Source organism: Dipodomys spectabilis, unplaced genomic scaffold (genome assembly GCF_019054845.1).
Source record: "Dipodomys spectabilis isolate Male_0828 unplaced genomic scaffold, ASM1905484v1 ptg000573l, whole genome shotgun sequence".
NCBI classification, from domain to species: domain Eukaryota; kingdom Metazoa; phylum Chordata; class Mammalia; order Rodentia; family Heteromyidae; genus Dipodomys; species Dipodomys spectabilis.
This window is the reverse complement of record NW_024871250.1, coordinates 304,357-331,115: the sequence shown is the minus strand read 5'-3', so window position 1 is coordinate 331,115 and position 26,759 is coordinate 304,357. Positions and strand designations below refer to the sequence as shown.

Sequence of the window (26,759 nt, the reverse complement as noted above, 5' to 3'; positions counted from 1 at the left end):
AAATAAGTCTAGGGGTGTGTATGTGTGTGGGGTGAGGGTGGGTAATTAACAGGTAACACAATTTATTGTTGTGCTTTGTTTTGTGACATGCGTTAGACTGAAAAAGTCCCAAAGAGATGGGAGAGGAACCAGGCCACAGCATAGGTTTTTTCCCACCAAACCTCCAGCAGTAGTCTATAGCAAATAGCTAGATTCCTTCTGCTAACAGACTTGAGACCTTTTATGGTGGATCTGTGGGAAAGTGATGTTTCAGGGGTGGCAGTGCGGACAGTCTGTGGTTTGATGAGGTAACATCTTGCTGCTGGGTCTGAAGTCGCATCTCTGCGCATCTTCTGAGCCGTGCAAGGTGGCATGAACTGATAAGGCTCCAAGCATCCGTTAGGGTAGCAGGGGATATCTTAAGGAGGTGAAAACTGGCCACTGAGCAACTGTAACCACAGTCTCGGGGTCATCCTAAATTGCCTGTCTGTCCCAAGCTGGAAGTCACAACTATTCAGCTTGAGCCCCATGAGTAGCTAAGACCATAACCATATACCCAGGAACAAGCCTAGAACTGGAGGGCTGAGATCTGAAGCTTGCGGTTTGAAGCCAGTCCTGGAGGAGGAGGGCGGGAGGTGGGGAGGCCTTGAGCCTTTTATCTCCAGTTAACCAGCAAAAAGCCAGAAGAGGAGCTGTGGCTCAAGTAGTAGAGCACCAGCCTTGAACAAAAAAGCCAAGCAAGAATGTGAGGCCCTGAGGTCAAGCCCCTAGACTAGTACCAAAACAAAAAAAAAAAAGAGAGGGCTGGGAAGGGGGCTCAGTGGTAGAGCGCTTGCCTTGCATGCATGAGGCCCTTGGGTTCAATTCCTCAGCACCACATAAGCAGAAAAGGCCAGAAGTGGCGCTGTAGCTCAGGAGGTAGAGCACTCGCCTTGAGCTGAAGAGCTGAGGGACAGCGCCCAGGCCCAGAGCTCAGGCCCCACGACCGACAAAAAAAAAAAAAAAAAAAGAATGGTTGTAAACCTACTAAAGAAGCCGGGCACAGGTGGCTCACACCTGTAATTCTAGTTCCTTAAGAGGCAGAGATCTGATGATCCCAGTTCGAAGCCAGCCCAGGCAGAACTTGTTTTCACAGCCGTGCCTTAGTTCTGTCTCTAATCTCACCAGATACAGCTTGTCTGCCCAGGCAGGATTGAAATGCCATCACTGAATTTATCCTTCGAGGCTCAACGGCAGCTCCTGCAGCTCCCTTCCGCCTTCCCCGTTGACGCACCTGCTCAAAGTGCCAAGAAGGCCCTTATCACAGCTTCTGTTTGAGGCCAGCGCCAGCTACCTCCCTGTGAACCTCTTCCTCCGGCTCTCCAGCTCCACGGCCTGCTGTCACTATGGTTACCACCCTTTGCATTCCGGACAACCTGCTCTCCACCTTCTATTACGTCACCTTTGTGCCCTGAACCACCTACCACACTTCTTCTATTTCCCTTCTAGTCCCTTCACCAACTCACAAGGAAGCCAGGACGCTGACCCCTCCCCCAGCACACCCGTGGCTGCAAAGGACCCCATTCTTAGCATGCCACAAGCCGTCCTCCACCTCTGCCCTCCTCCACGGGCCCAGCAATTCCAATGCATTCAGACACAACTTGGGAGTTCGTGTCCCATTCCACACGTTCAGTGCTGCCATCAGATGCCAAAGAATTAGGCACGCGGGGCGCTCATGTTTTTGCCCAACTCAGCACCCTTGGCAAGTTCCCATTGAGTCCCTTCCTGTCATGTTCGCTAAGGTGGTTAAATGGACTCGCATGACTCAGGAAAAGACTTTCCTTAGGGACTGGGAAGGTGGCTCAGTGGTAGAGCGCTTGCTTCCCATGCATGAGGCCCAGGGTTCAATTCCTCAGCACCACATAAGCAGAAAAAGCCTGATGTGGTAGGGTACTAGCCTGGAGCTGAAGAGCTGAGAGACCGCTCAGGCCCAGCGTTCAGGCCCCACCACTGACCAAAAAAAAAAAAAAAGGCTTTCCTTAGTCTGAGCGTATGAGAATAGACAGACTCAGGCCGGGCACTGGCAGCTCGCAGCAGTGATTGTAGCTGGGCAGAAGATATCTGTGAGACTATTTTTTTGCCAGTCGTGGGGCTTGAACTCAGTGCCTGGGCGCTGTCCCTGAGCTTTTTTTGCTCAAGGCTAGCACTCTACCACTTGAGCCACAGCACTACTTCAGGCTTTTTCTGTTTATGTGTTGCTGAGGAATTGAACCCAGGGCTTCATGCATGCTAGGCAAGCATTCTACCACGAAGACACATTCCTAACCCAGTGAATCGGCTGAAAAACTGAAGTGGTGCTGTGACTCAGTAGTGAAGTGCTAGCCTTAAACAAAGGAAGCCCTATAACTGACAATAAAAAAAAAATAAGCCAGGTGCTGGTGGCTCACGCCCAGGTAATCAGGAGTTTGAGATCTGAGGGTCACAGTTCAAAGCCAGCCCAGGCAGGAAAGTCTGTGAGACGCTTCTCTCCAGTTAATCACCAGAAAACGAGAAAACACACCATTGCACCATCATTAAGTGGTAGAGCGCTCGCCTTGAGCTGAAGAGCTGAGACAGCGCCGAGGCCCAGAGTTCAAGCCCCACAACTGACCAAAAAAAGAAGTTCAAGAACTGGATGCCTGTGGTTCACACTTGCAATCCTAGCTTCTCAGGAGGCTGGGATCTGAGAATCATGGTTCAGAGCCAGTGCTGGCAGGAAGGTTCATGAGGCTTTTCAATTTGCCACCAAAAAGTCAGAAGTTGTGGCTCAAGTGGTAGATGCTAATCTTGAGCAAAAAGAGTAGAGTGCCCTTATGTACAAGGCCCTGAGTTCAAACACCAGTACTGGGGGAAAAAAAAAGGAAATTTTAGCTGAGGGCCAAACCCAGCATAATTCAGAGGGTCTGCTGGTATTAAGTATAGCATTCCTGGGCTGGGAAGGTAGCTTAGTGGTTAGAGTGCTCTCCTAGCATGCATGAAGCCCTAGATTCAATTCCTCAGCACCACATAAACAGAAAAAGCCCAAAGTGGTGCTGTGGCTTTTGCCTTATGCAAAAGAAGCTCAGGGACAGTACCCAGGCCCTGAGTTCAAGCTCTAGGACTGGCAAAAAAAAAAAAAGAAAAAAGAATAGTATTCCTAAACTGAGCACTGGCTTATGCCTATAATCCAAACTACTCGGGAGGCTGAGATTTGATCACATTTTGAAGCCAGGCAGAGCAGAAAACTCATTAAGACTCTTTTTTTTTTTTTAATTTTAATTTTTTGTGAACATACTGTACAGAGGGGTTACAATTACATAGGCAAGATAATGAGTACATTTCTTATCAAGCATTGCAGCCTCCTCCTTTGTTTTCCTTAAGACTCTTATTTCCAATTAACCACCAGAAAACAAGAAGTGGCACTGTAGCTCAAAGTGGTGGAGCGCTAGCCTTGAGCAAAAAAACCTCAGGAGCAGCGCCCAGACCCTGAGTTCAAGCCCCAGAACTGGAAATTTTTGTTTTCTTTGTCCATCTGTCTTTCTATTTTTTTTTCTGTCTGTCTTGCTTTCTGTCTCTTTTTGTATCTGTCTCTTGCTCTCTTGCCTCTCTGCTACTAGTATTCTTTTTTTTTTTTTTTGTCAGTCCTTGGCCTTGAACTCAGGGCCTGGGCGCTGATCCTGAGCTTCTTTTGCTCAAGGCCAGCACTCTACCACTGGAACCATAGCACCACTTCTGGCTTTTTTTAAGTTTATGTGGTACTGAGGAATCAAACCAGGACTTCATGCATGCTAGGCAAGCACTCTACCACTAAGCCACATTCCCAAACTAGTATTTTTTTTTTTTTTTTTTGTCGGTCGTGGGGCTTGAACTCTGGGCCTGAGCGCTGTCCCTCAGCTCTTCAGCTCAAGGCTAGTGCTCTACCACTTGTGCTACAGCACCACTTCTGGTTTTCTGGTGGTTTATTGGAGATAAGGGTTTCATTGGGCTGGGAAGGTGGCTCAGTGGTAGAGTGCTTGCCTTGCATGCATGGAGCTCTGGGTTTGATCCCTCAGCAACACATAAACAGAAAAAGCCAGAAGTGGCACTGTGGTTCAGTGCTGAGGGACAGCACCCAGGCCCAGAGTTCAGGCCCCACAACCGGCAAAAAAAAAAAAAAGAGTTTCATGGACTTTCCTGCCTGGGCTGGCTTTGAACTGCGATCTTCAGATCTCAGCCTCCTGAGTAGCTAGCATTATAGGCGTGAGCCACCGGGCCCCGGCTACTACTAGTATTCTTGTTCATTGGGTTTGTACTCAGGGCCTAGGTGGTGTTCCTGAGCTCTTTTGTTCAAAGAGACCATTCTACAGCACCACTGTCGGTTTTTTGGTGGTTCATTGGCAATAAGAATCTTGGGGACTTTTCTGCCTGGGCTGGCTTTGAACTGTGATCCTCAGATCTCAGCCTCCTGAGTAGATAAGATTACAGGCAGGAGCCACCAGCACTCAGCATTATTGTTATTGTAATATTTTGCTGTTCGTGGGGCTTGAACTCAGGACCTGGGCACTGTCCCTGAGCTTTTTTTCCAATCAAGGCTGGCATTCTCTCCCCTTAAGTCACACCTCTCCTTTGACTTAAATCCCAAGTGAAAGCAGGGTGCTGGTGGCTCATGCCTGTAATCCCAGCTACTCAGGAGGCTGGGGTCTAAGGATTGTGGTTCAAAGCCAGCCCAGGCAGGAAAGTCCCTGAACCACCAGAAGATCCTAAATAGCTCTGTGGCTTAAAGTGATAGAGTACTAGCCTTGAGCAAAAAGAAACTCAGGGATGGCATCCAAGCTTTGAGTTCAAGCCCCATGACCTGCAACAGCAACAATAATAATGTCTCACATACTCTTCTGCCCCACTTGCCTTTGAATGGTGATCCTCAAGTCTCAGGATCCTGAGTAGCTAGGGTTACAGGCGCGAGCCACCAGTGCTAATCTATAACACAATTTTAAATGGATACTTGGGTGGAGAGGGACCAGCCTCAGGAGGGTTCAACCTGGGCTGAATACACTAGTGGAAGAGGCGTAGAGATTCTAAAATGTTTAGGATTGACTGTGGGGACCATCAGAACACTTGGTGGTGGGGAGAAGTGGAGATGCAGTGCTGGAAAGGTAAACACACCATGCAAGACCCCCAGACCCAGGGGCCCGGTGACAGCCAGGGAGACTGGCGGGATCCAGTGAAAGGGGGAAGGCCAGAGGTCACACTGCCCTACTGTTTTTCAGACCGGTTGGATCACGTGCCAATAAGTTTGTCAACACCTTCACTTTTTTTTTTGTCGGTCCTGGGGCTTTGAAGGTGGGGCTTGGGCGCTGTCCCTGCGCTCTACCACTTGAGCCGCAGCGCCACTTCTGGTTTTCTAGTGGCTCAAGTGGTAGAGCGCTGGCCTTGAGCTGAAGAGCTGAGGGACAGCGCCCAGGCCCCGAGTTCAAGCCCCACACCCGACAAAAGAAAAGAAAATCAGAGCCCATTCTGCTTTTGCCATCCGAAGAATTGGCTTCCGCAGCTTGATCGCAGTGGGTGGGTACTCTGTCAGGTGAAGGCCTGATGGGAGGGACCTTAGCTGGCTGCCGGGGGCAGGGGCAGCGGGCAGCCACCCGGGAAAGCAGGGTGCCCGCGCGGCGAGGCTCAGGCCCCGTCCCTTGCGTGGTGGTGACTTGCGGCCTGAGGATCCTTGCTCTGGGCAGCGTACCCGCAAACAGACTGTACTGGCGCGCATTGCGTGCACCACCGGCGTGCCCGGGCCGGCCTGCGCAGGAATGACAGCCGGACTCGGGGCCTGTGCGCCCGGCGTCGGGGCACCTTAGCGGGCACCTGCCGCGGCCCAGCCCTGGAGGCCGCGTCTCCGGGCCCGGTGCGCGCGGGGCAGGCGCTTCCTCCGCGCATCCACCATGATAAAACTGGGAGGTCAACTTGGAAGAAGCCGGGGGGGGGGGGGGCAGGAAGCCGCACCCCGATTCCTCCAGTGTGTGCCCACGCCAGCCAGGCCCGGCCTGGTCTCAAGTCACAAGTTCCCCCCCCACACACACACTTAGGACACAGTTGGGGCCCGGCTGTTCGGGGGGAGGAGAGCCGGGGAGCGCCGGAGGAGGCCCGGGAGCAGGTGTCCTCGCCGAAAGCCGGTTCTGCTCACCTGTAATTATCTGTCAGGCCGTGACACGTCCCCGCCCCGCCCTCCCCGCCGCAGCCGGCCGGGGACGCTCATTATGCATCGCGCCCCGGCCAGGTAGAGGATGGCTCCCCCCGTCACTCAGGGCTCGGGGGCGGGACTCGGGCCCCGGAGCCAATCACGGGCGCCGGGGGCGTGGCCAGGGGCGCGGGGCGCCTCCAAATCCTCGGAACTTCCTGTTTAGCGCGGCCATATTCACGGTCTCTGCTCCTGTGAGGGGGTTCGGGTGTCTCGTCACCGGTCCGTGTGGTCTTTCGACGAACTGCGTTATCCGCGAGGGGGGACCCCACGGAGGCGGCCATGGTGAGCGGGGGCCGGACCCCGAGGGGTGTCCGGAGGGGTGGTGAGGGCCCGGCTGTGGGGGGGCAGGGCCTCGGCGGGGGGGGCGTCGCGGGGTCCGCGGGGGGCGGGGGGACCGGCCCGGCGCGCCCCCCGCCCCGGGTCCCCGGCCCCGCGGGCCCCGCACCTGCTGGGGCCTCGACGGCTTGTGCCCCGGCTGCCCGCGGGGTGGGGCTGGGGGGGCTTGGGGAGACGCCCGCCCGGGCCCGCGTGTCCGGCCCGCGGGGGTCGCGGGCGTGGGCCCCCCCCCCCCGCACACACCGAGTGCCCGGCGTCTCCCGCACGGCCGGGCCCGGGGACACGCACGCACACGCGCGGAAAAAGTAAAAGTGGTAAAGCGAGGACTGCGAGAAAAGGGGGGAGAGGGGGGAGAGGGGGAGGGGGCGGGGGAGGGGGAGAGGGGGGAGGGGCGGGGAGGGGGAGGGGACGGGGGAGGGGGCGGGGAGGACGGCGGGCGCGGGGCCCGTCACGCCGCGGCGGCGGGCGGCGGCCCGGGGCGCGCAGGAAACTTGTGGTTAGGCGTGCTTCAGCTGTCGTGGGCGTTGGGGTGCACAGGAGGAGGGGGCCGCGGCGAGGCGCCCCGTGGGCTGATCGCGACACGCGGGGCGGGGGGGTCGAAGTGGTGACGGTGCAGATTTTGGGGGGGAAGGGACCGGCACAGGTTCAAGGTCGCCGTCCGGGGTGCGCGGGGCCCCGGACGCCCCGGCCCCGGACGCCCCGGCCCCGGACGCCCCGGACGCCCCGGACGCCCCGGACGCCCCGGCCCCGGACGCCCCGGACGCCCCGGACGCCCCGGCCCCGGACGCCCCGGACGCCCCGGACGCCCCGGACGCCCCGGCCCCGGACGCCCCGGCCCCGGACGCCCCGGACGCCCCGGACGCCCCGGCCCCGGACGCCCCGGCCCCGAACGCCCCGGACGCCCCGGCCCCGGACGCCCCGGCCCCGGACGCCCCGGCCCCGGACGCCCCGGACGCCCCGGACGCCCCGGCCCCGAACGCCCCGGCCCCGGCCGACTTAGTCTGATTAGGTTTTTTGTTTGTATTTTTTCCTCTCCGCCTTTGAGAAGTTCTAACTACAGACGGACTGCCCCCCCCTCCCCCCGGGCCTGTGGGAGATGCTGGGGGTGGGCGGGAGGGGGGCGGGATTCTTTCTCTGAAGCTAATCTGCCTCTGCCGGCAAACCACAAGTGTCAGATGTGCGGGCAGCTCGGGGTGAGGCAGAAAAAGGGCTTTTCTTGTCTAGAAAAGAGGATGGGGGATGGGGGCAGCCTCAGAAAGTAACCCTTGAGGGTCTCCCTGTTCTGCTGGGGACAATGAGGTGTGCTGGGCAAGGGAGGGGAGAAACTTGCACTTACTCGGTTGTGCTTTAATTTCTGTTGATGATCTGTGCTGATCTTTTTTTTTTTTTTTAAGAGGACGGGGGTAGACATAACCTGGGGATTTAGCCCATTCGGCTGAGTCTGGTCTTGCAGTGGTTAAAAAAGAGAGACAGCCAGGCGCCAGGGTGGCTCAGTCTGTAATCTTAGCTACTCAGGAGGCTGAGATCTGAGGATCATGTTTCAAAGCCAGCCTGGGCAGGAAAGGCTGTGAGACACTTAATCTTCAATTACCCACCAAAAAGCCAGGAAGTAGATAGAGTTGAGGCTCAAGTGATATGGTGCCTGCCAGCCTTGAACAAAAAAAGCTCTGGGACAGAGCCCAGGTTGTGAGTTCTAGCTCTAACACTGGTGCAAGCTCTCTGTCTGTCTGTCTCTTTCACACACACACACACACACACACACACACACACACACACACACACACACACACACACACACACACACACACACACACACACACACACACACACACACACACACACACACACACACACACACACACACACACACACACACACAGGAACAAGGGGGCCAAACGTAGGTTTAATGGGCAGGTGTTTCTTCGCTTTAGGCAGTTTCGCCAGATCACAAAGGATTGCGGGTTGGTGTTAATTACCACCTTTGGTCTGGGGTGCGGCTCAGCGATAGCATTCTTGGGGCCCAGGGTTGGTTCCCCAGCAGTGGGAAGAAAGATTCACCGGTATTTTCAAAGGTTACAGTGCTGGATAAAATTTAACATTTGATCTGTTTGCCTCTTCATCCCCCTCGTTGGATTAGAAAGTCATTTGTCCCCAGCCTGCAGGTCTTTGTGGCTGGTGGGAGGAAGACACCTTTGAGTTCTGCCCGATAGAGAAACTGTTCTCTGGAATTCACCATTTATTTAGGCCTGTAGTGTTTTAAAAATTGTTTTAGCCCACAATAAAAGTGTATTTGGTTCTTGATCATAAACACCTTTCAGGCGGTGCCTTCCTGAATGCATGCTGTGAACAGACTCACATCTGTCATTTCAGGACAGGAATGGTGGCCAGTCACCAAAAACACAGGCTTCTGACTCGCATCTTGCTGTGGTGTGCTGGGCCAGAGTTCATAACTTGAGGGGTGTCTGCTCCCCTGGGTAGTGTTGTCGTTGAGGGACTGCATACCTGGTTGTTGGTGGAGAATGGGTTGGCACCACCAGGCAATTTGTATCAAAAAAATGATGCCCGAGGGCTGGGAAGGTGGCTCAGTGGTAGCGCGCTTGCCTAGCATGCACGAAGGCCCGGGTTCGATTCCTCAGTACCACATGCACAGAAAAAGCCAGAAATGGTGCTGTGGCTCAAATGGTAGAGCACTTAGCCTTGAGCAAAAGAAGCTCAGGGACAGCACCCAGGCCCTGAGTTCAAGCCCCAGGACTGGCCAAAAAAAAAAAAAAAACGTCCAAAAAACGTTTAGCTGCCTCAGAATGGAGGCTGTGCGGGATGGAACCTGATCGCCTTGGTGTGGGGAGCCGGGGACACGAGGAGGCCTGGAGGGTGGAATTGAATGTCCTGGCTGCTCAGGTTTCCCCCACTTCCTGACTGACTGGGGGGGGGGGCAGGAGGCCTCTGAGCCCTGGCTCAGGAATGTGCTTTACTCTGAGAGAGGACCCCCTCTGAGCCTCAGGGTCTCCCCTGGGTGACCTCAGCCCCACCCCCCATCCTGGATAGAGAACCTGTAATTGCTTAGGGTTCTTACTGATAGGATCAGCACGGCTTCTCTACCCTAAACCAGTTTCTATTCTGGAGTATTGTTTCAAAAAAACCATCAACGTTTACTTCCACATTACAGCTTCAGATGGCTAGCTCCCTCCTTCCTCCTTAATCGCTAACAAGACAGGCTGCAGTGGAGCTGTGGATCAAGTGGTAGAGAGCCAGTCTTCTTTTCTGGTGGGAGTTGGGGGTGGGGTGGGGTGTTCTTTCAGGGTTTTCTGTTAGGGTTTTGTTGCTGTTTGGCTTTCTTTCTTTCTTTTAATCTTCCCTTTGCAGTGCTTGGGATTAAACCCAGTGCTGAGTGCACCACCACTAAATCAGGTCTAGGCCTGACAATGCCACTGGGGGTGCCCCTATCCCCCCCCCCCCCCCCCCCCCCGCGCCGTGGCTTCCTGCATTGTTTTACTGGATGGAGAAAAAGTGTCTGGTCTGTACATGCGCATCACTCAGATGCAGCAGGAAAGTGCTGACAGTGGAGTGGATGAGTTATCCTCTGAGTTTTCATAGGTATATGTTTCTTGTGAGACTTGCCAACACAGAGAATGATGGTAATTTATTTATTTTTGTTAATTTAGCTTTCTTCCTCTTACTGATGGCCTCTACACTCAACATTAATAGAGGGAATGTTCTTTATCTTTGGTGTTGGGGCTCATTGTGTGTTTTGGGGCAGGGGTTTTGTGGCTTGAACTCAGGGCCTAGGCACTGTCTCCTGAGCTTTTTTCACCCAACACTAGTGTTCTACCACTTAAGCCACAGCTCCACTTCAGCTTTTTGGTAGTTAGTTGGAGATAAGAGTCTCATGGTCAGGGGCTGGGAAGGTGGCTCAGTGATAGAGCACTTGCCTCGCATGCCTGAGGCCCTGGGTTCGATTCCTCAGCACCACATAAGCAAAAAGAAAAAAAAGCCGGAAGTGGCGCTGTGGCTCAAGTGGTAGAGCGCTAACCTTGAGCTGAAGAGCCAAGGAACAGCGCCCAGGCCCAGAGTTCAGGCCCCACGACCAGACCCCCCAAAAGAAAAGAAAAGAAAGGGTCTCACGGTCTTTCTTACCCTGGCTGGCTTTGAACCATAATCCTCAGATCTTAGTCTCCTGAGTAGCTGGGATTACTGGCGTGAGTCACACCAGTCTGACTACACAGTGTTTTTGTTGGTTTTTGAGATAGGGTCTTTGTTGTAGCTCAGACTGGCCTCAAAGTCCTGAATGGCTTGGCCTCACAAATGCTGAGATTATAGACATTCACCACTGCGCGATCTTCCCTGTCACAGGCAATGTCCGTCTCTCTCTGCTTGGGCTGTGTAAATGTGACAGTTTAAACTGTACATTCTGGCTTTGTCATTGATATAGAAAACAATGACGATTTTTTTTTTTTAAGTACTTGGTAATTGGACCCAGGGCCTCACAGTAGACACATAGCCTGGAGTAGTTACGCCTCTAGGTTCAGTTTATATGTTCCTCTCCCCTCCCCCTTGAACAGGGACCTGGCATTCATTCTGCTTCCTGTTCAAGCCACTCCTCCAGTTTGGCATTTTGCTGGTTAACTGGAGATGACTTCTCACACACTTTTCTGCCCGATCTGGCTTCAAATGCCGTCTTCCAGGTCTCAGCCTCCTGAGCAGCTAGAATTACAGGCCTGTGCTACCAGTGACAGCTTGTACTTTGTCTTTGAGGTAGCGTCTTGGTAACTTTACCTGGCATGGTCTTATACTCAAAGCAGCTGGGGTAATAGATGTGGGCCTGGTGCCTGGTTGAAATAATAGTCTTTTGTGTGTTCTAACAGCCTTGTACAAACTTGCTGCAGTTCCTTATTAATTCCCAGAGGGTTGGTGTTTTTTTGTTTTGTTTGGGTTTGGTTTGATTATTATTGTTGTTCTTAGGAATTTGCAGAGTTTTTTTGTTTATATTTTTGAAAAAAAATTTTGGTTTGGTTGTTTTTTGTGTCACTTTTAAGGCTTGAACTCAGAGCCTGGACATTGTTTTTGTTTTTGTGCTGTTTTGGGGGTTTAAAGTTGGGACTTGGACACTGTCCCTTAGCTTTTGTGCTTGAAGGTAGCACTCTACCACTTGAGCCACAGTTCCACATCCAGCTTTTTCCTGGTTCATTGGAGATAGGCGTCTCGGCTCTGAACTGGGATCATCAGATCTCAGCCTTCTGAGTAGTTAAGATTACAAGCGTGAGCCACCGATGCCTGACCAGATGGGTCTTTAAAATGACTAAGTGGTTAGTAAGAGTGACCTTAGTAACTTGGGTGTTATCCTGCAGTTAGTTTAGTTGTAATGATGTTGCAATGTAGAAGCTCTTTTACTTTCATCAGCTTCCTCTGTTGATTCCTGTGGGTTATTTCATTGATAGTTTGTGTGATTTTTATTTTGTCCTTTTGTGTTTTGGGTTTGTTTGTGTTGCTCTGTTTTTGTCATGGGGCTTGAACCAGGGCTGGGCGCTGTCCCTGAGCTCGTTCACTAAGACTAGCCCTTAGACCCTTACCCAGCTGCCTCCGGAAGCAGTGATTTCAGCTGCCTAACCCGCAGACTGTGCTAGTTCCTTGCCTACCAGAAGTGCTAAGTGTCAGGAAGATCTTCCCAGTGTGCAGCTCTCAAAAATGAGAGTTAAGGTGTTGGCGCCTCATACCTGCCATCCTAGTTATTCAGGAGATCTGAGGATCATGGTTCGAAGCCAGCCTGAGCAGGGAAGCCCGTGAGACTCTCATCTCCAATAAGCTACTAAAAAAAAGGGTCAGAAGTGACTCTGGCTCAAAGCGGGAGCGTGCTAGACTTGAGCACAAAGAGGCTCAGTCAGGGACAGCGCTCCGGCCCAGAGTTCAAGCCTAGGTCTGGCAAAAAAAAATAAGACTAGCGCTCTACCACTTTAAGCCATGGCACCACTTCCAGTCTTCTGATGGTTCATTGGAGATAAGAGTCTCAAGGACTCTCCTGCCCAGGCTGGTCTTGAACCTCCAGCCTCAGATTTCAGCCTCCTGAGTAGCTAGGATGACAGGCGTGAGTCACCAGCACTTGGCTATTTTTGTCTTTTGATTGAAGATTATCTTGCCTTTCTTGATTTTTCTGAAATGTAAGAAGATGACTTTTTTGGAGTATGTACTGATTTCAATTTCTCCCTATGACTCTTTTCTGCACCTCAGAAAATGGTACTAAGTGATAGTGACAGAAAATGAGTTAGGAGAGAAATGCACTTCCTGTGGACTGAAAGCAGGCCATTCCTAGGGGAGAATGACCCATTTCACTCTGTGTGTGTGTGTGTGACTACACTTCTGGCTTTTGGGGTTTTTAATTGGAAATAAGAGTCTCACGGGGCTGGGAAGGGGGCTCAGTGGTAGAGCGCTTGCCTTGCATGCATGAGGCCCTGGGTTCGATTCCTCAGCACCACATAAGCAGAAAAATCTGGAAGTGGCACTGTGGCTCAAGTGGTAGAGCGCTAGCCTTGAGCTGAAGAGCTGAGAGATAGTGCCCAGGCCCAGAGTTCAGACCCCACAACCGACAAAAGAAAAAAAAAAAGAGTCTCACAATTTTTCCTGCATGGGCTGGCTTTGAACTGTGACCTTCAGATCTCAGCCTCCTAAGCAGCTAGGATTACAATAATGAGCCACAAGTGCCTGGTCCTATTGACAACGTTTCTATTAACATTACTGTGACAGCTCGCTTGGATTTCTGGAGATGAGACCTCTCTTCCTTGTAGTTGTTGTTCAGGTGCGAGGGCTTGATCCGGGTCTGGGTGCTGTCCCTGAGCTTTTTTTTGGGTCCGGTCGTGGGGCCTGAACTCGGGGCCTGGGCGCTGTCCCTCAGCTCTTCAGCTCAAGGCTAGCACACTACCACTTGAGCCACAGCGCCACTTCTGGCTTTTTTCTTTTTGCTTATGCGGTGCTGAGGAATCGAACCCAGGGCCTTGAGCATGCAAGGCAAGCGCTCTACCACTGAGCCACCTTCCCAGCCCTGTCCCTGAGCTTTTTTAGTCTAGGCTCTAGCACTTGAACCACAGCTCCACTTTTCTCATAGACTTTCCTGAGGCATGAGCCACCACCATCTGGCTTGACTTGGTTTTAAGATCATCTATGTATTGTCCTTTTCTACCACTTGAGCCATAATACCACTTTGGGTTTTCTGGTTGTTTATTGGAGATAGTCTCATGGGCTGGGAGGGTGGCTCTATGGTAGAGTGCTCGCCTCGCATGCACGAGAGGCCCTACGTTCGATTCCTCAGTACCATGTACACAGAAAAGACTGGAGGTGGGGCTGTGGCTCAAGTGGTAGAGCTTTAGCCTTGAGCTGAAGAGCTGAGGGACAGCGCCCAGGCCCAGAGTTCAGGCCCCACGACCGGACCCAAAAAAAAAAAAAAAGTCTCATGGACTTTCCTGCACAGGCTGGCTTTGAACCATGATCCTCAGAGCTCAGCCTCTTGAGTAGCTAGGATGACAGGTGTGAGCCACTGGCTCCTGGCTATGTCCTTTAACATTGCCATTCTTCCTCTTGTTTATTTATTTGTTGTGGTTTGTCTGCTTATTATCCTTTTACATTCTGTAGTAAACACTACAGAGTGCTGCCTGATGTAGTGAATTATCTTTTATGAGTCTGTGTAGCATTTCACTTTGATCTTTGAGAAGCAAGGCGGAACCTTCTTGGTTGTTGTCTCTCACTTGGATCATTGAAGCCGTTCCCTCTTTAACAAGCCCTGACGCAGCGCACCTGTCAGAGCAGCGCACTGTATTTGCAGTTTTTCTGGGAAGGCTCCTGCTGATGATCATGTGGGTGTGTGGCAAACATTCAGTGGCAAGAGAAATACACATGGTTCCTGTGGACATACTGCTGGGGAGCCCTGAGCCCCGCCTCTCAGTCTGCCTGAGAGGTGAGGTCCATCTATAGTAGTTCCAAGATAGCAGGCAAGGCCAGAATTTGTGCTCAAGACTTCCTATTTGGGGGGTTGGGAAGGTGGCTCAGTGGTAGATGTTTGCCCTGCGTGCATGAGGCCCTGGGTTCGATTCCTAAGCACCACATAAACAGAGACCAAAAGTGGTGCTGTGGCTCAAGTGGGTGGTAAAACGCTAGCCTTGAGCAAAAGAAGCTCAGGGACTGTGCTCAGGCTCTGAGTTCAAACCCCAGGAATGGCAAAAAAAAATCTGTTTTGTCTCAACACAAGTGAGGTTCACTCTCTGGTGCCCACTGGGTTGTTCCTCCTCTTTGTGAGGGGGCGTGAGTGTGGACAGAGAGCCAGAGCGTTGACCACGATGTGGGGCGATCATTTGTAGCACACGGTGTCAAATCAGCACATGCTGAAACAGTCATTCCTCACGATGTCACAGTTCACTGATCTATATCATGGGTTTTAAAAAATATATATCTAGGGCTGGGAAGGTGGCTCAGTGGTAGAGCGCTTGCCTTGCATGCCTGAGGCCCTGGGTTCGATTCCTCAGCACCACATAAGCAAAAAGAAAAAAAAGCCGGAAGTGGCGCTGTGGCTCAAGTGGTAGAGCGCTAGCCTTGAGCTGAAGAGCTGAGGGACAGCGCCCAGGCCCAGAGTTCAGGCCCCACGACCGGACCCAAAAAAATAAAAATAAAAAATAAAAATATATATCTAATTCTGTATCAAGGAGTTTCCGCTGTATCACAGGATTTTGTGGTATATAGGTATTTTTATAATATTTGTGATTTTAATAATTTTTGCCTTAAAACTTCAAACAATATAAAATACTAAAATGTTAATTCAAACATATTAAAAGAATATTAAAATAAAATAGTGTGTAGTTCGCCAGCATATGGATGCTGTACTGAACACAATGGAAATGCAGTATGCCACTACCGCTTGCCCAGGTTTGCCAATGTGAGATTGTACACGCCACACCATTGGCTGATGGAATGGAAGGCGACCAATCCCAGCACTGTGTTCTGTATCCTTGGTGCTCATTGGCTCAGGGGCAGTAGCTTCAGTCTGTGCCCTCAGGCACTGTGCCTGTTTGTTCAGCATCTCTCCTTGTTCACATCGACGTCTGATCGCTGCGCATGGTGTTGCCGTGCAGTGTTGTGTTTCTGTGAAGTTTTTGGGAAAGTTTGAGTTTATTTCAACCCTACAATGCCACCCAAAGTTCTGAGCCTTCTAAGGCTTCTGGCAGGGATCCCAAGCACCAGAGGAAGACGCTCACCTCCAAAGCAAAGGTGGAACTTCTCCACCTGCTAAGGGGAGGCTGTAGGCTGTCAGGAGGGAATCAACAAATCTGCTGTTCACTACATAAAGAAAGACGAGAGCGGCAGCGATGACTTTTAACAAGACTGCGAAGAGGGCGGTCGCTTCCCGCAGTAAGGCCCCTGTGGAGACAGAGCCTGCATTGGGCCTGTGAATAAATGACTGCAGGAGAAGGTCTCCCTGGATACCAGCACCGTCCGACGAAGGCCAAGAAGCTTTATGAGAGTTTTGTGGAAAACACGGATGAAGAGATGAAGATGAAGATGAGGATGATTGAGGACGAAGATGCAGAAGCAGGATGGGCGAGTGCTTCTCCCACCAGACCAACCGCGCTCAGTGCCGGCTGGGGCTGGGGTGACAAATTACAGACAGTTGGGACTCAAAAGCGTTTCTGCGTGGAGAAGCTGCCTCTGTGGATAAAGCTGGAGTGGAGGGGTTCGTGAACGACACGTTCAAATCCATTATTGGGGAAGAGAGCCATAAGCCTGAACACGCTTTTAACATCGGTGAGACAAAGCCAGCCAGTTAAGAAGAGGATGAGGAACACAATGAAGTATGGGGTGGAGAAGAGGGCGAGGTTGGCCTAACGCTTGGTGAGAATGGCCAAAGAGCTTGAGTGAGTGCTGAAGAACGGGAGTCCCAGATGCTTTGTTCCTTGCATTTTGCAAATACCATCAAGAGCAGCATGTCGGTTTATGCAAAAACCATCTCACTCGGAAGAAAAAGCACCAGCAGCTTCCCAAAACTCTGTTCCTCACCCGGATGAAGAGATCAGGTACACCTCTATCTTTAGTGGAAATAGAAGTTATGGCCCAGGGCAAAGATACATGTACTTCGCTGGTGAGTGCCCATATAGAATTTTAAATGTTGTTAAAATTATGTAGATTTAAGAGTGTGGAAAGGATTGAGAGTATAGGAAATGTTCTTGAGAATGTGGGAAAGGTAATAAGAAAGTGGGAAAGGTTTATAGGAGAGGGCCAATGGATTATAAAGCCTTAAAATACATTTTTAAAAATGCTGCTATTTTGTGGATTTTCACCTATTGCGGGGGGTCTCTGGAGCGTAACTCCCACAATAGCTGAGGGACTGCTGTGCCCGTAGATCCTCAGGACTGCTGGTCTACTCACTCATCCTTGAAATGCCCTTGTGACGTTTCAGGAGTCTGTGACCTTCGATGACGTGTTTGTCAACTTCACCCTGGAGGAGTGGGCTCTGCTGGATGCAGCCCAGCAGCAGCTGTACAGAGACGTGATGGTGGAGACCTTCCGGAACCTGGCCTCCGTGGGTAAGGACCACTGCACTGTCTTTTTCTGTCAGTCAAAAGTGAATGTCTTTGCTGGGCACCTGTGGCTCATGCCTCTCATCCTAGCTACTCAGGAGGCTGAGATCTGAGGATCATGATTCAAAGCCAGCCCAGGCAGGAAAGTCCATGAGACTCTGATCTCCAATAAACCACCAGAAAACCGGAAGTGGCGCTGTGGCTCAAGTGGTAGAGCTCTCTCCTTGAGCTGAAGAGCTAAGGGACAGCGCCCAGGCCCAGAGTTCAAGCCCCATGACCAGCAACAACAACAACAACAAAAAAGAATGTCTTGCTAGACACCTGTGGCTCACGCCTATAATCTTAGCTACTCAGGGTGAGATCTGAGGATCATGGTTCAAAGCCAATCCAGGCAGGAAAGTCCATGAGATTCTTCTCTCCAATAACTCACCAGAAAACTGAAAGTGGTGCTGTGGCTCAAAGTGGTAGAACATTAGCCTTGAGGAAGAATGCTCGGGGATAGCGCCCGGGCCCGGAGCTTGCCCCTGCTCCATGATTTGAAATGTGGAAAGGGAATAATGTCCGACGTGGTTATATTATGACCACAAACCCTAGTAAACAGTAACCAGTTTGTCTGGGAGGTCACAATCCTTCATAACGATTCTATCTATGTACATTTTAGAAAAGGAAAAGGAAAGCCAGATCATTGAAGATGAGGAAGATCAGACGGTTGAAGAAGTGTGTGAAAATCCGGAACCAGATCTAAGGTAATTTGTCACTGAAAGAGAAAGCAATGTCCCAGAAGGATCTACAAGTAAAGCCAGGCGTAGTGCCTGTCACCCTAGCTTTTTGGAAGGGTAGAGACTGGGGGAATGTGAACTGAGGCCAGCCAGCCACCGGAGTATGTGGACTGGCTACAGCTCAGCCAGACAGAGCACACACCCATTAACGTCTGCCTCAGCGGGGAGCACAAACAGGAGAATCACAGTCTGAGCGGGCTAAGACACCCAAGCACGGGACCCCGCCTTGAGAGTAACGAGCACAGAAAGGGACTGATAGGAATCCCCTCCCCTTCCCACCAAGAAGAAGGAAAAGGAAAAGAAAGGATCAAGAATAATGGGTTTGATTGAAAAACCCCAGAAATATACTAACCCAGAATCAAATTGTTTTCATCACTGAAAGTTTTGTTCTGTTCCCCAAATGTTCATTCAGAGTAAGCATTCTCAATGAGAAAATTCAGAATCCAACGTATTCCGGGGCTGGGAACATCTGGAACAGCAACATCATGCCCAAAGTGAAGATCTCTGATGATTTCAGGTACAGAAACTTCACTCCATGCACAGAATCCCTAAAGATGTACAAAACTCCCATTTCAGGCTTTGGGTGGAGCATGTACATGCACAGAAATGAATTCTGTGTGTGGGTCAAGATCTATTTTTGAGATCCCTCATTCATTCTATTTCAAAGTGTGAGCGTCTTTGGTTCAGGTCATTTCTGTAGGCACTGGCCGCCTTGTATTTCCTGTGTACTATGTACTAGAGATTCTGCCTGCACACAGTTCTTTCCTGGGAAACGTAATTCAGAGACACCCCCCTCCCACCCCCGTCCCCGCCCTCGTACCGTTCTGCGCATGTCAGAGCTTTCGCCATTCTGTAGCGCATCTAGTCTGTTCGCATCCAAAAAATCCTAACAGGACATCATGCCAGTAAAACTTCCCCTGTCCCAGGCATTTTTAAGAGGGGAATCTATTGATGTCCTTCTCCTTATTTCCAGAATCCAAGTTCTGGAGAGTCTCTATGAAAATACGGAGCAGATCGAATATGGCGACATCTTCAGTCCCATTCCGGGTGACGCTGGGAACAAGGAGCCAGCGGGTGCCTTGGAACCCAGCAAAAGCCGGGTGTTCGACGTCCTCATGGGTCCCTCATCCCTCAACATGCCCTTCAACGCCTACCCCTACCACAAGCCCCTCGACTACCAGCAGTACGGCACCATGCCTTTTAAGTTCGAGGACTACACGAATCCTCTCCCTCAGTATTTGCAACAACAGGACGGGACGAACTCGGGAGACAGGTACTATGGATACAATCAGTATGGGAATGCCTTCAGTCATGCCAGTTCCGCCCCAGTCCACGAGCGATCTCAGTCGGGTGACAGGCCGTACGCGTGCCCACAGTGTGGGAAAGCCTTCTTGTCTTTGAGTGACGTGCGGAGACATGAGAGGACTCACACGGGCGAGAAACCCTTCGTGTGCAAGCAGTGTGGGAAGGCCTTTAGCTCCTCCGGTTACATTAAGATCCACGAGAGGACTCACACTGGGGAGAAGCCCTACGTGTGTAAGCAGTGTGGCAAAGCCTTCGGGCAGTCCAGCCACTGCCTCATCCACGAGAGAACCCACACTGGGGAGAAGCCCTACGTGTGCATGGAGTGCGGGAAAGCCTTCTGCTCGATGAGCGACGTTCGGAAACACGAGCGCACGCACACCGGAGAGCGGCCGTACGTGTGCATGCAGTGCGGGAAAGCCTTCTGTTCCATGAGCGACGTTCGGAAACACGAGCGCACGCACACCGGAGAGCGGCCGTACGTGTGCATGCAGTGCGGGAAAGCCTTCTACACGTGGAGCGATGCACAAAAGCACTACCGCACGCACAGTGGGGAGAAGCCCTACGTGTGTAACGAGTGTGGCAAAGCCTTCAGCGACTCCAGTTCCCTTCACAAGCATAAAATCACGCACACAGGACAGAAACCCTACTCGTGCAATCAGTGCGGAAAAGCCTTCTTTCTCCTGGGCAACATCCAAACACACTTACGGACTCACAATGGAGAGAAGCCCTTCGTGTGTAAATACTGCGGGAAAGCCTTTAGTTGTTCGAGTTACATAAAAATCCACGAGCGCACGCACACCGGAGAGAAGCCCTACGTGTGCCCGCAGTGCGGCAAAGCCTTCTTTACTCTAAGCAACGTTCGAAGACACGCACGAACTCACAGTGGGGAGAAGGCCTGCGTGTGCAAGGAGTGCGGACAGGTGTTCCTTTCGCTGAGTGACTTGCAGACGCACGAGGCGCTGGCACACTGCGTGGAGACCATGTCCTACGGTTTGAATGTGGAATGACCTGCGCGCGCTCCCGTGCCCAAGGCGGCCCCGGCTGGGGTGTCTGTCGTGGGGACATTATGGACGCTTTCCGAGGACCGGAGCTGCAAGACTAGTGCTCGGCATGCATCTCCGGCGTCCTGCCTGGTTTCCTCGCTTCTGGCTCAGCACAAACACTCATCTCAGCCCAGACTCGCACCGCCAGTGGCGCCCACTCACCACTGGGACCAGTGTTTGTGAAACTGAGCCTCGGGGAACACGCAGGAGTGGTACTTCAAGATCAGCCTGAGCTACACCAGGCGGTCCTGTCCCCACACCAACACCTGATTGATGGTGCTTGTGGCTCCCGCCTATAATCTCAGCTCCTCAGGAAGCTGAGACCTGAGGATCACGGTTTAAAGCCAGCCTGGGCAGGAAAGTCCATGAGACTCTTTTTCTCCAATGAACCACCAGAAAACCAGAAGTGGAGTTGTGGCTCAAGAGACAGGGTGCCAGACTTGAGTAAGATAAGCTCAGGGACAGCGCCCAGAGCTCGGGGACAGAGCCCAGGCCCTGAGTTTAAGCCTGTATACCCGCACCCCCCCCCCCAAAAAAGAAAAAAAAAAGAAAAAAAAAAAAAGAATAAGTTCTCCACCTAAGTTGTTTATGTCAAGCATTTTGTAACCGCAATAGAGAAAGCATATTCCATGTACATAAGCAGCACGATTCCCCGCAGCCAGGCCTGACCCCAAGTAGAGCTGGTGCGAAGGACTGAAGGCTTGACTCTGGGCGGTGCGTTGTGCACATGGACGGATGCGCTGAGCTCACATCCCTTTGTACAACTATCTGGAGATAAGAAGAAAAAAAAAACCTACGCGAAGACATCATTATCCCGTGAACTTGTAAGCAATCATGAGAACCGAGTGGAGAGAGTATGTGGGCGTGTATCGGTCCGTCAGCGTGGGACATGATATGGAAAAACACAGCACAGCTGTGTGGGAGAGACGGGTGGGGTTCCAGTGGCCCCCATGGGAGACGAGCACACCGGGACAGACCCCACCGGTGTGAGAAACACAAGGAAGTTGTCAGTTGGAAGAAAGTCGTGTAGAAGTTCCTCATGCAATACAATCTTAGAAACCTTAGGTAGAAAGCGTGTGATGCAAAAACAGTTTGTGTAGACATCTCTGGAAATCACACACCGCGAAAGACATATTTCAAAAGTTTAAGATGTTTTTGTGATTTCCATGAGTCTTACAGAAATCCCTATTAGGGATGAAACCAAGGTAACTTGGAATGGTGCCGACGTACCATGAGCGTGTGTTTTAAGAATGGAACCAACCTATTTCAAGAGAAATCTCCACTTCTCGGGAGGCAGAGATCTGGAGGATCAAAGTTCAAGGCCAGCCTGGTCAAAAGTTATTGAGACTTCATCTCAACTAAACAAGCCACGTGTGGTGGTGCGTCCCTGCCATCCCAGGTCTACAGGAAGGCGAGATTGCTCTCCAAGACTGGCTCTGTACAGTAACTTCTAAGAAAAAAGCGCTGGGGTTGTAGCTTATGTAACTGAAGCGCTTTGCCTAGCAAGCTCAAGGCCTCGAGTGTAAACCCCAGTTTAAACAAAAGTTAAAAAAAAAAACAAAAAACAGTTTCATACTGCTTTTATTTCCTGAGACTGTATCTGCAAAGATGCCATCATACTCGTAGATTAGGCCAAGTTTGTAAGTTTCCTGTGTTTGTCTCTTTTGATGTGGAGACGCTCGATCACACACTTACGACTTCAGTTTTGTTTTCTGCATGTTGGTTTTACTTCGCATTCTTGTGATGTTAAAACATAGGCTTTTATTGTATTTTGTTCTTCAGGCATCATACCAAAAAAAAAAAAAAACAAAAAAAAACAAAAACAAAAAGACTTCATGCTGGTGTAAGTGTCCTCTTACTAGTGACCTCCACAGTTGTAGCTTTTGTTACATAGGCTGTATTTGATTGTAGTAATAATAAATCTCTCCATGAAATTTCTGACAGGAGTGGTATTTGTAAAGCCGCTGCCTGCTGTCGGCCATCGGCGCTCGGATAATCCTGATAGTTCTCACCTGCAAGGCTGGTGTGACCACTGTAAAGAAAACCGGATGTGTGTGGCTTACCAGCCGGTCCATGAACAGAGGCAAAGTTTTGCTCCTGTTTAAGATACAGAGCTGGGCGCCGGTGGTTCACACCTGCCATCCTAGCGACTCAGGAGGCTGAAATCTGAGAATTGTGGTTCCAAGCCAGCCCAAGTAGGAAAGTCCGTGAGACTCTTTCTCCAGTTACCCATCAAAAAAGCCAGAATTGGAGCTGTGGCTCAAGTTGGTAGAGCTCTAGCCTTGAGGGGAAAAAACAAAAAGCTCAGGGACAGTGGTCAGACCCTGATTGCCAGCCCAGAACGGGCACAAAAAGCAAACGAAAGCTGTAGAATGCATCCGATCGCCTGTGCTAGAGATACATGTAGCAGATTGGTCATGGGGAGCATTTTGTCCTGTCAGAAGTCTGACTGGAGGCTATGTTGCATATAGACCCTACGTAGAAGCACAGCCCGTAGAACAGAACAAGTCTATGTACGTGAAAGGTGTACTAGAGACTGCTAGCTAGAGACCTGGACAGACAAAACTGCTGCTTAGTTCTGGAATCCTAGCTACTCTGAAGGCTGAGATGGGGAGGATCATGTTTTGAGGCCAGCCCAGGAAGAAAAGTTCCTGAGACCCCCTCCACAGCTGACTGATGGTGCTGTGACATGAACTTGGCATCCGATGACATAGTAACCGGATTGTGTTGTAGGCACCTGAGACCCTAGCTCACAAATGATCAGTGCATAACTCGGCCATAGAGAACCTGCCTAACAAGCCGAAGCCCTGAGTTCAAACTCTAATACCAAAAAAAAAAAAAAAACCCTCGCAAATGCAAAAATTATATAGAGTATCTGGGCACCAGTGTCTCACACCTGTAATCCTACCTACTCAGGAGACCGAAATCTGAACATGGAGGTTCAAAGCCAACCAAAGCAGAAAAGTCCAAGAGACTTCTCCAATTAACCAGCAAAGTGCCGAACTGCATGTGGCTCGAGTGGTAGAGCAGCAGCCATGAGCACAAAGATGAGCTAGAGTCCAAGGCCCTGAGCTCACGCCCCAGTACCAGCACACACACGCGCACACACACACACGCACGCACACACACACACACGCACACAATTATATAGTGCATCTCCTGTAGTAGCACTGTCTATCAGTAAATAGTCGTATCAGTATTGATGTCAAATATAACAAAAGTATGTCCTGTATTTATGTCAATAAATAAAGGAGTATATCATCGATTGTCTTCCTTCTTGTAAATTGCTCGCCCCTGACTTTGGGTTCAATCCTAGGACCCAGAGGTTGGATTCCGGGTGTTCAGGGTAAGTAGTTTGCAGTCCCGTACTGTGTGGTCTGAATGGGTCCCCAGTTTCCTGTGGGGGAGCTGGATTTCCGTTGAGCTGGCGCTGCTCTGCGCTCGGGTCGGGAGGTACAGGTGCGCCTGGCTGTAGTAGGCCCAGCTTCTTGAGAGGTGGCAAGATTGTAGATCCTGTCTAAAAAGGAGTGGGGGGGCTGGGAGGGTGGCTCAGTGGTGGAGCACTTGCTTCGCACGTATGAGGCCCAGGGTTCAATTCCTCAGCACCACATAAGCAGAAAAAAAGCCAGAAGTGGTGCTGTGGCTCAAGGGATAGAGCACTAGCCTTGAGCTGAAGAGCTGAGGGACAGCGCCCAGGCCCAGAGTTCAGGCCCCATAGTGGTCCAAAAACTCAAAAACAAGGGGTTAAATCCGGGCACCAGTGGCTCATGCCTGTCGTCCTAGCTGCTCAGGAGGCTGAGATTTTTGGATCTCAATTCAAAGCCAGACCAGGCAGGAAAGTCCAGGAGACTCAGTTCCAAAGGACTACCAGAAAACCGGAAGTGGAACTGTGGCTCAAAGTGGTAGAGTCCTGCCGATGCTCAGGCTTTTAATACTAGCTGTTCAGCGGGCTGATATCTGAGACCTGAGGTACAGAGCAAGCCTGGTGGGAAAGACGTGAGACACTCCACCTCCAGAAAGCCAGAAGTGGAGCTGAGGCTCAAGTGCAGAGCACTAGGGCTTAGGCAAAAAAGCTCAGGGACAGCACCAAGGCCCTGAGTTCAAACCTCAGTAAGAACACCAAAAGAGCTGGGAAGGTGGCTCAGTGGTAGAGAGCTTGCTTTGCATGCATGAGGCCCTGGGTTCGATTCCCCAGCACCACATAAGCAAAAGAAAAAGTCACTGAAAGAATACCAAAATAGGGCTGGAAATAGAGCTTAGTAGTAGAGCGCTTGCCTAGTATGCATGAAGCCCTGGGTTCAATTCCTCAGTACCACATACACAGAAAAGGCCGGAAGTGGCGCTGTGGCTCAAGTGGTAGAGTGCTAGCCTTGAGCAAAAGAAGCTCAGAGACAGTGCCCAGGCCCTGAGTTCAAGCCCCAGGACTAGCAAGAAAAAACAACTAAAAAATAAATAATGGATGCGGTTAACATGTATATTGTAAACCTGTTAATGATTTTGAATTGTGGCCTTCTGTTAAGTTTGTGAGAAATGATTACACCATTTGGAGTCTATCCTTGTAAATTATACTTGAATTTATAATTTGCGTTAATAGCATCTTGTTAACGTGTTTTTATTTTTCTTTTAGGAGTTAAGTTGTATCTCAAGTCATCCTACTGATGCCCTTGCTTGTGTTAAGACAAAAAGAACCATTACAGGCTCATGCCTGTAGTCCTAGCTACTCAAGAGGCTGAGATCTGAGGATCATCGTTCAAACCCAGCCCAGGCAGGAAAGTCTATGAGACTCTTAGCTCCAATAAACCACCAGAAAACTGGAAGTGGAGCTGTGGCTCAAGTGGTAGAGCGCTCTCCTTGAGCTGAAGAGCTGAGGGACAGTGTCCAAGCCCAGAGTTCAAGCCCCATGACCAGAAAAAATAAAAAATAAAGCAAAGAGCAAGGCTCATGACTGTAATCCTGAGATTACAGCTGAGATCTGAGGATTGTGGTTCAAAGCCAGCCTAGACAGGAAAATCCATGATCCTTTCCACCAGAAAAGTTCAAAGTGGAGCTGTGGCTTAAGTAGTAGAGAGCTAGCTTTGAGCAGAAATACAGAGACAGTGCCCAGGCCCTGAGTTCAAGCCCCAAGATCTCCACCTCCTGCATAGCTGACAGGCATGAACCACCAGCGCCCAGGTTGGAGTTTTATATTTCCTTGGTATTAGATCACATTTGACCTCAGGTAACTGAAATCTTAGGAAGCCATTTCCAGTAAGGAGACAGATGCCCTGTAAACTTAAACTGCCCAACACAAAGATCTACAAATGTAAAAAGTATTCAGGAAGCCAGGCGCTGGTGGCTCACGCCTGTCATCCTAGCTACACAGGAGGCTGAGATCTGAGGATCACAGTTCAAAGCAAGGCCAGCCCAGGCAGGAAAGTCCATGAGACGCTGATCTCCAATGAACCATGATCTCCAATGAACCACCAGAAAACCGGCAGTGGCGCTGTGGCTCAAGGGGTAGAGCTTGCCTTGAGCTGAAGAGCTGAGGGACAGCGCCCAGGCTGAGAGATTTAGTGGTATTAAAGATAACTGCATTCTGTGCTTTTTCCCTGTCAGATTCTGCAGCCTTCTGTATCAGCAAGCAGTCGATGAAGTCCCAGGAGCTGCTGGTGCTTGTGTTACATGAAGAGTTCACGAGCCACAACCTGAAATGGCTGTGTCAGAACAGGTTCAGACCCCACCCTTGGCAAGACCTGCCCAGAGGTGATGCAGGACTTGGTGGCTGGAGTCTCCAGTGCCAAGAGAGAATTCACTCACACCCTGCCCACCGGTCAGCTGGGGTCAGCCATGGGCTGGGGACCCCCTCCCCTCACAGCTTAACACGGTTCAGATTTGGGGTTTTCAACTGCCCTAATACTCAATCCATTAGATGAAATGTTCCCTTGCCTAGTATTTCCTCTTTGTCAGATGTGAAACAGTCAACCAGAATAGAGCCGCACACTGTGTCCAGTCATTGTACCTTTAAGAACAACAGCTTTAATCTTCCCCCCACATCCAGCCGGGCGCCAGTGACTCACGCCTGTAATCCTAGCTATTCAGGAGGCTGAGATCTGTGGGATGTGGTTTCAAGCCAGCCTGGGCAGGAAAACCCCTGAGTCTCCTCTCTCTAGTTAACCAGTAAAATGCCAGAAGGAGAGCAGTGGGGACTCTCGGGCAGAGTGCTAGCCTGGAGCAAAATGCTTGGGGACAGTGCCTAGGCCCTAAATTCCAGCCCCAGTACTGGCCCAAAACAAAACAAACCTCCAGACGTGAAAGTGCTGTGTGTGCTTCCTGGCTGGCAGGCAGCTGGCTGTCGGGTCAGCGGCGCCGGGCCTGGGCCTGCGCCCCTGTGGGCAGGGGGCTCCTGTGTGCGAGGTCTCCCCGTCTCCATGTTTGCCACCCTGGGATCTCAGCCTCCTGAGTAGCTAGGATTGCAGGAGCTCCGGGACCGGGCGCACAGGACGTGGCCCGCGGGGCTGCCACGTCGCCCAGCCCCAGCAGAGGGCGTGCGCGCGCGCGGGGGCCGGGCTTGGCCTTAGGC

The 26,759-nt window shown here is 51.3% G+C and overlaps 1 protein-coding gene across 2 annotated transcripts in view; it reads left to right on the top strand.

Annotated features, from left to right (window-relative positions):
- The window catches only part of LOC122100310 (zinc finger protein OZF-like), a 28,381-nt gene extending 7,661 nt beyond the window's left edge, over positions 1 to 20,720 (top strand). Inside the window, exons 1-5 of one of the 2 annotated variants that reach the window (XM_042670671.1) lie at positions 6,361 to 6,469; positions 16,953 to 17,079; positions 17,735 to 17,819; positions 18,265 to 18,369; positions 18,826 to 20,720. In XM_042670671.1, the coding sequence (XP_042526605.1) occupies positions 6,467 to 6,469; positions 16,953 to 17,079; positions 17,735 to 17,819; positions 18,265 to 18,369; positions 18,826 to 20,164 (1,659 nt within the window). In that variant the 5' untranslated portion in view covers positions 6,361 to 6,466 and the 3' untranslated portion in view covers positions 20,165 to 20,720. Of the gene's footprint in view, positions 1 to 6,360; positions 6,470 to 16,952; positions 17,080 to 17,734; positions 17,820 to 18,264; positions 18,370 to 18,825 lie in introns of those variants that run through there. The other variant, XM_042670672.1, reaches the window with a different exon arrangement.
- Positions 20,721 to 26,759: the final 6,039 nt, after the last annotated feature.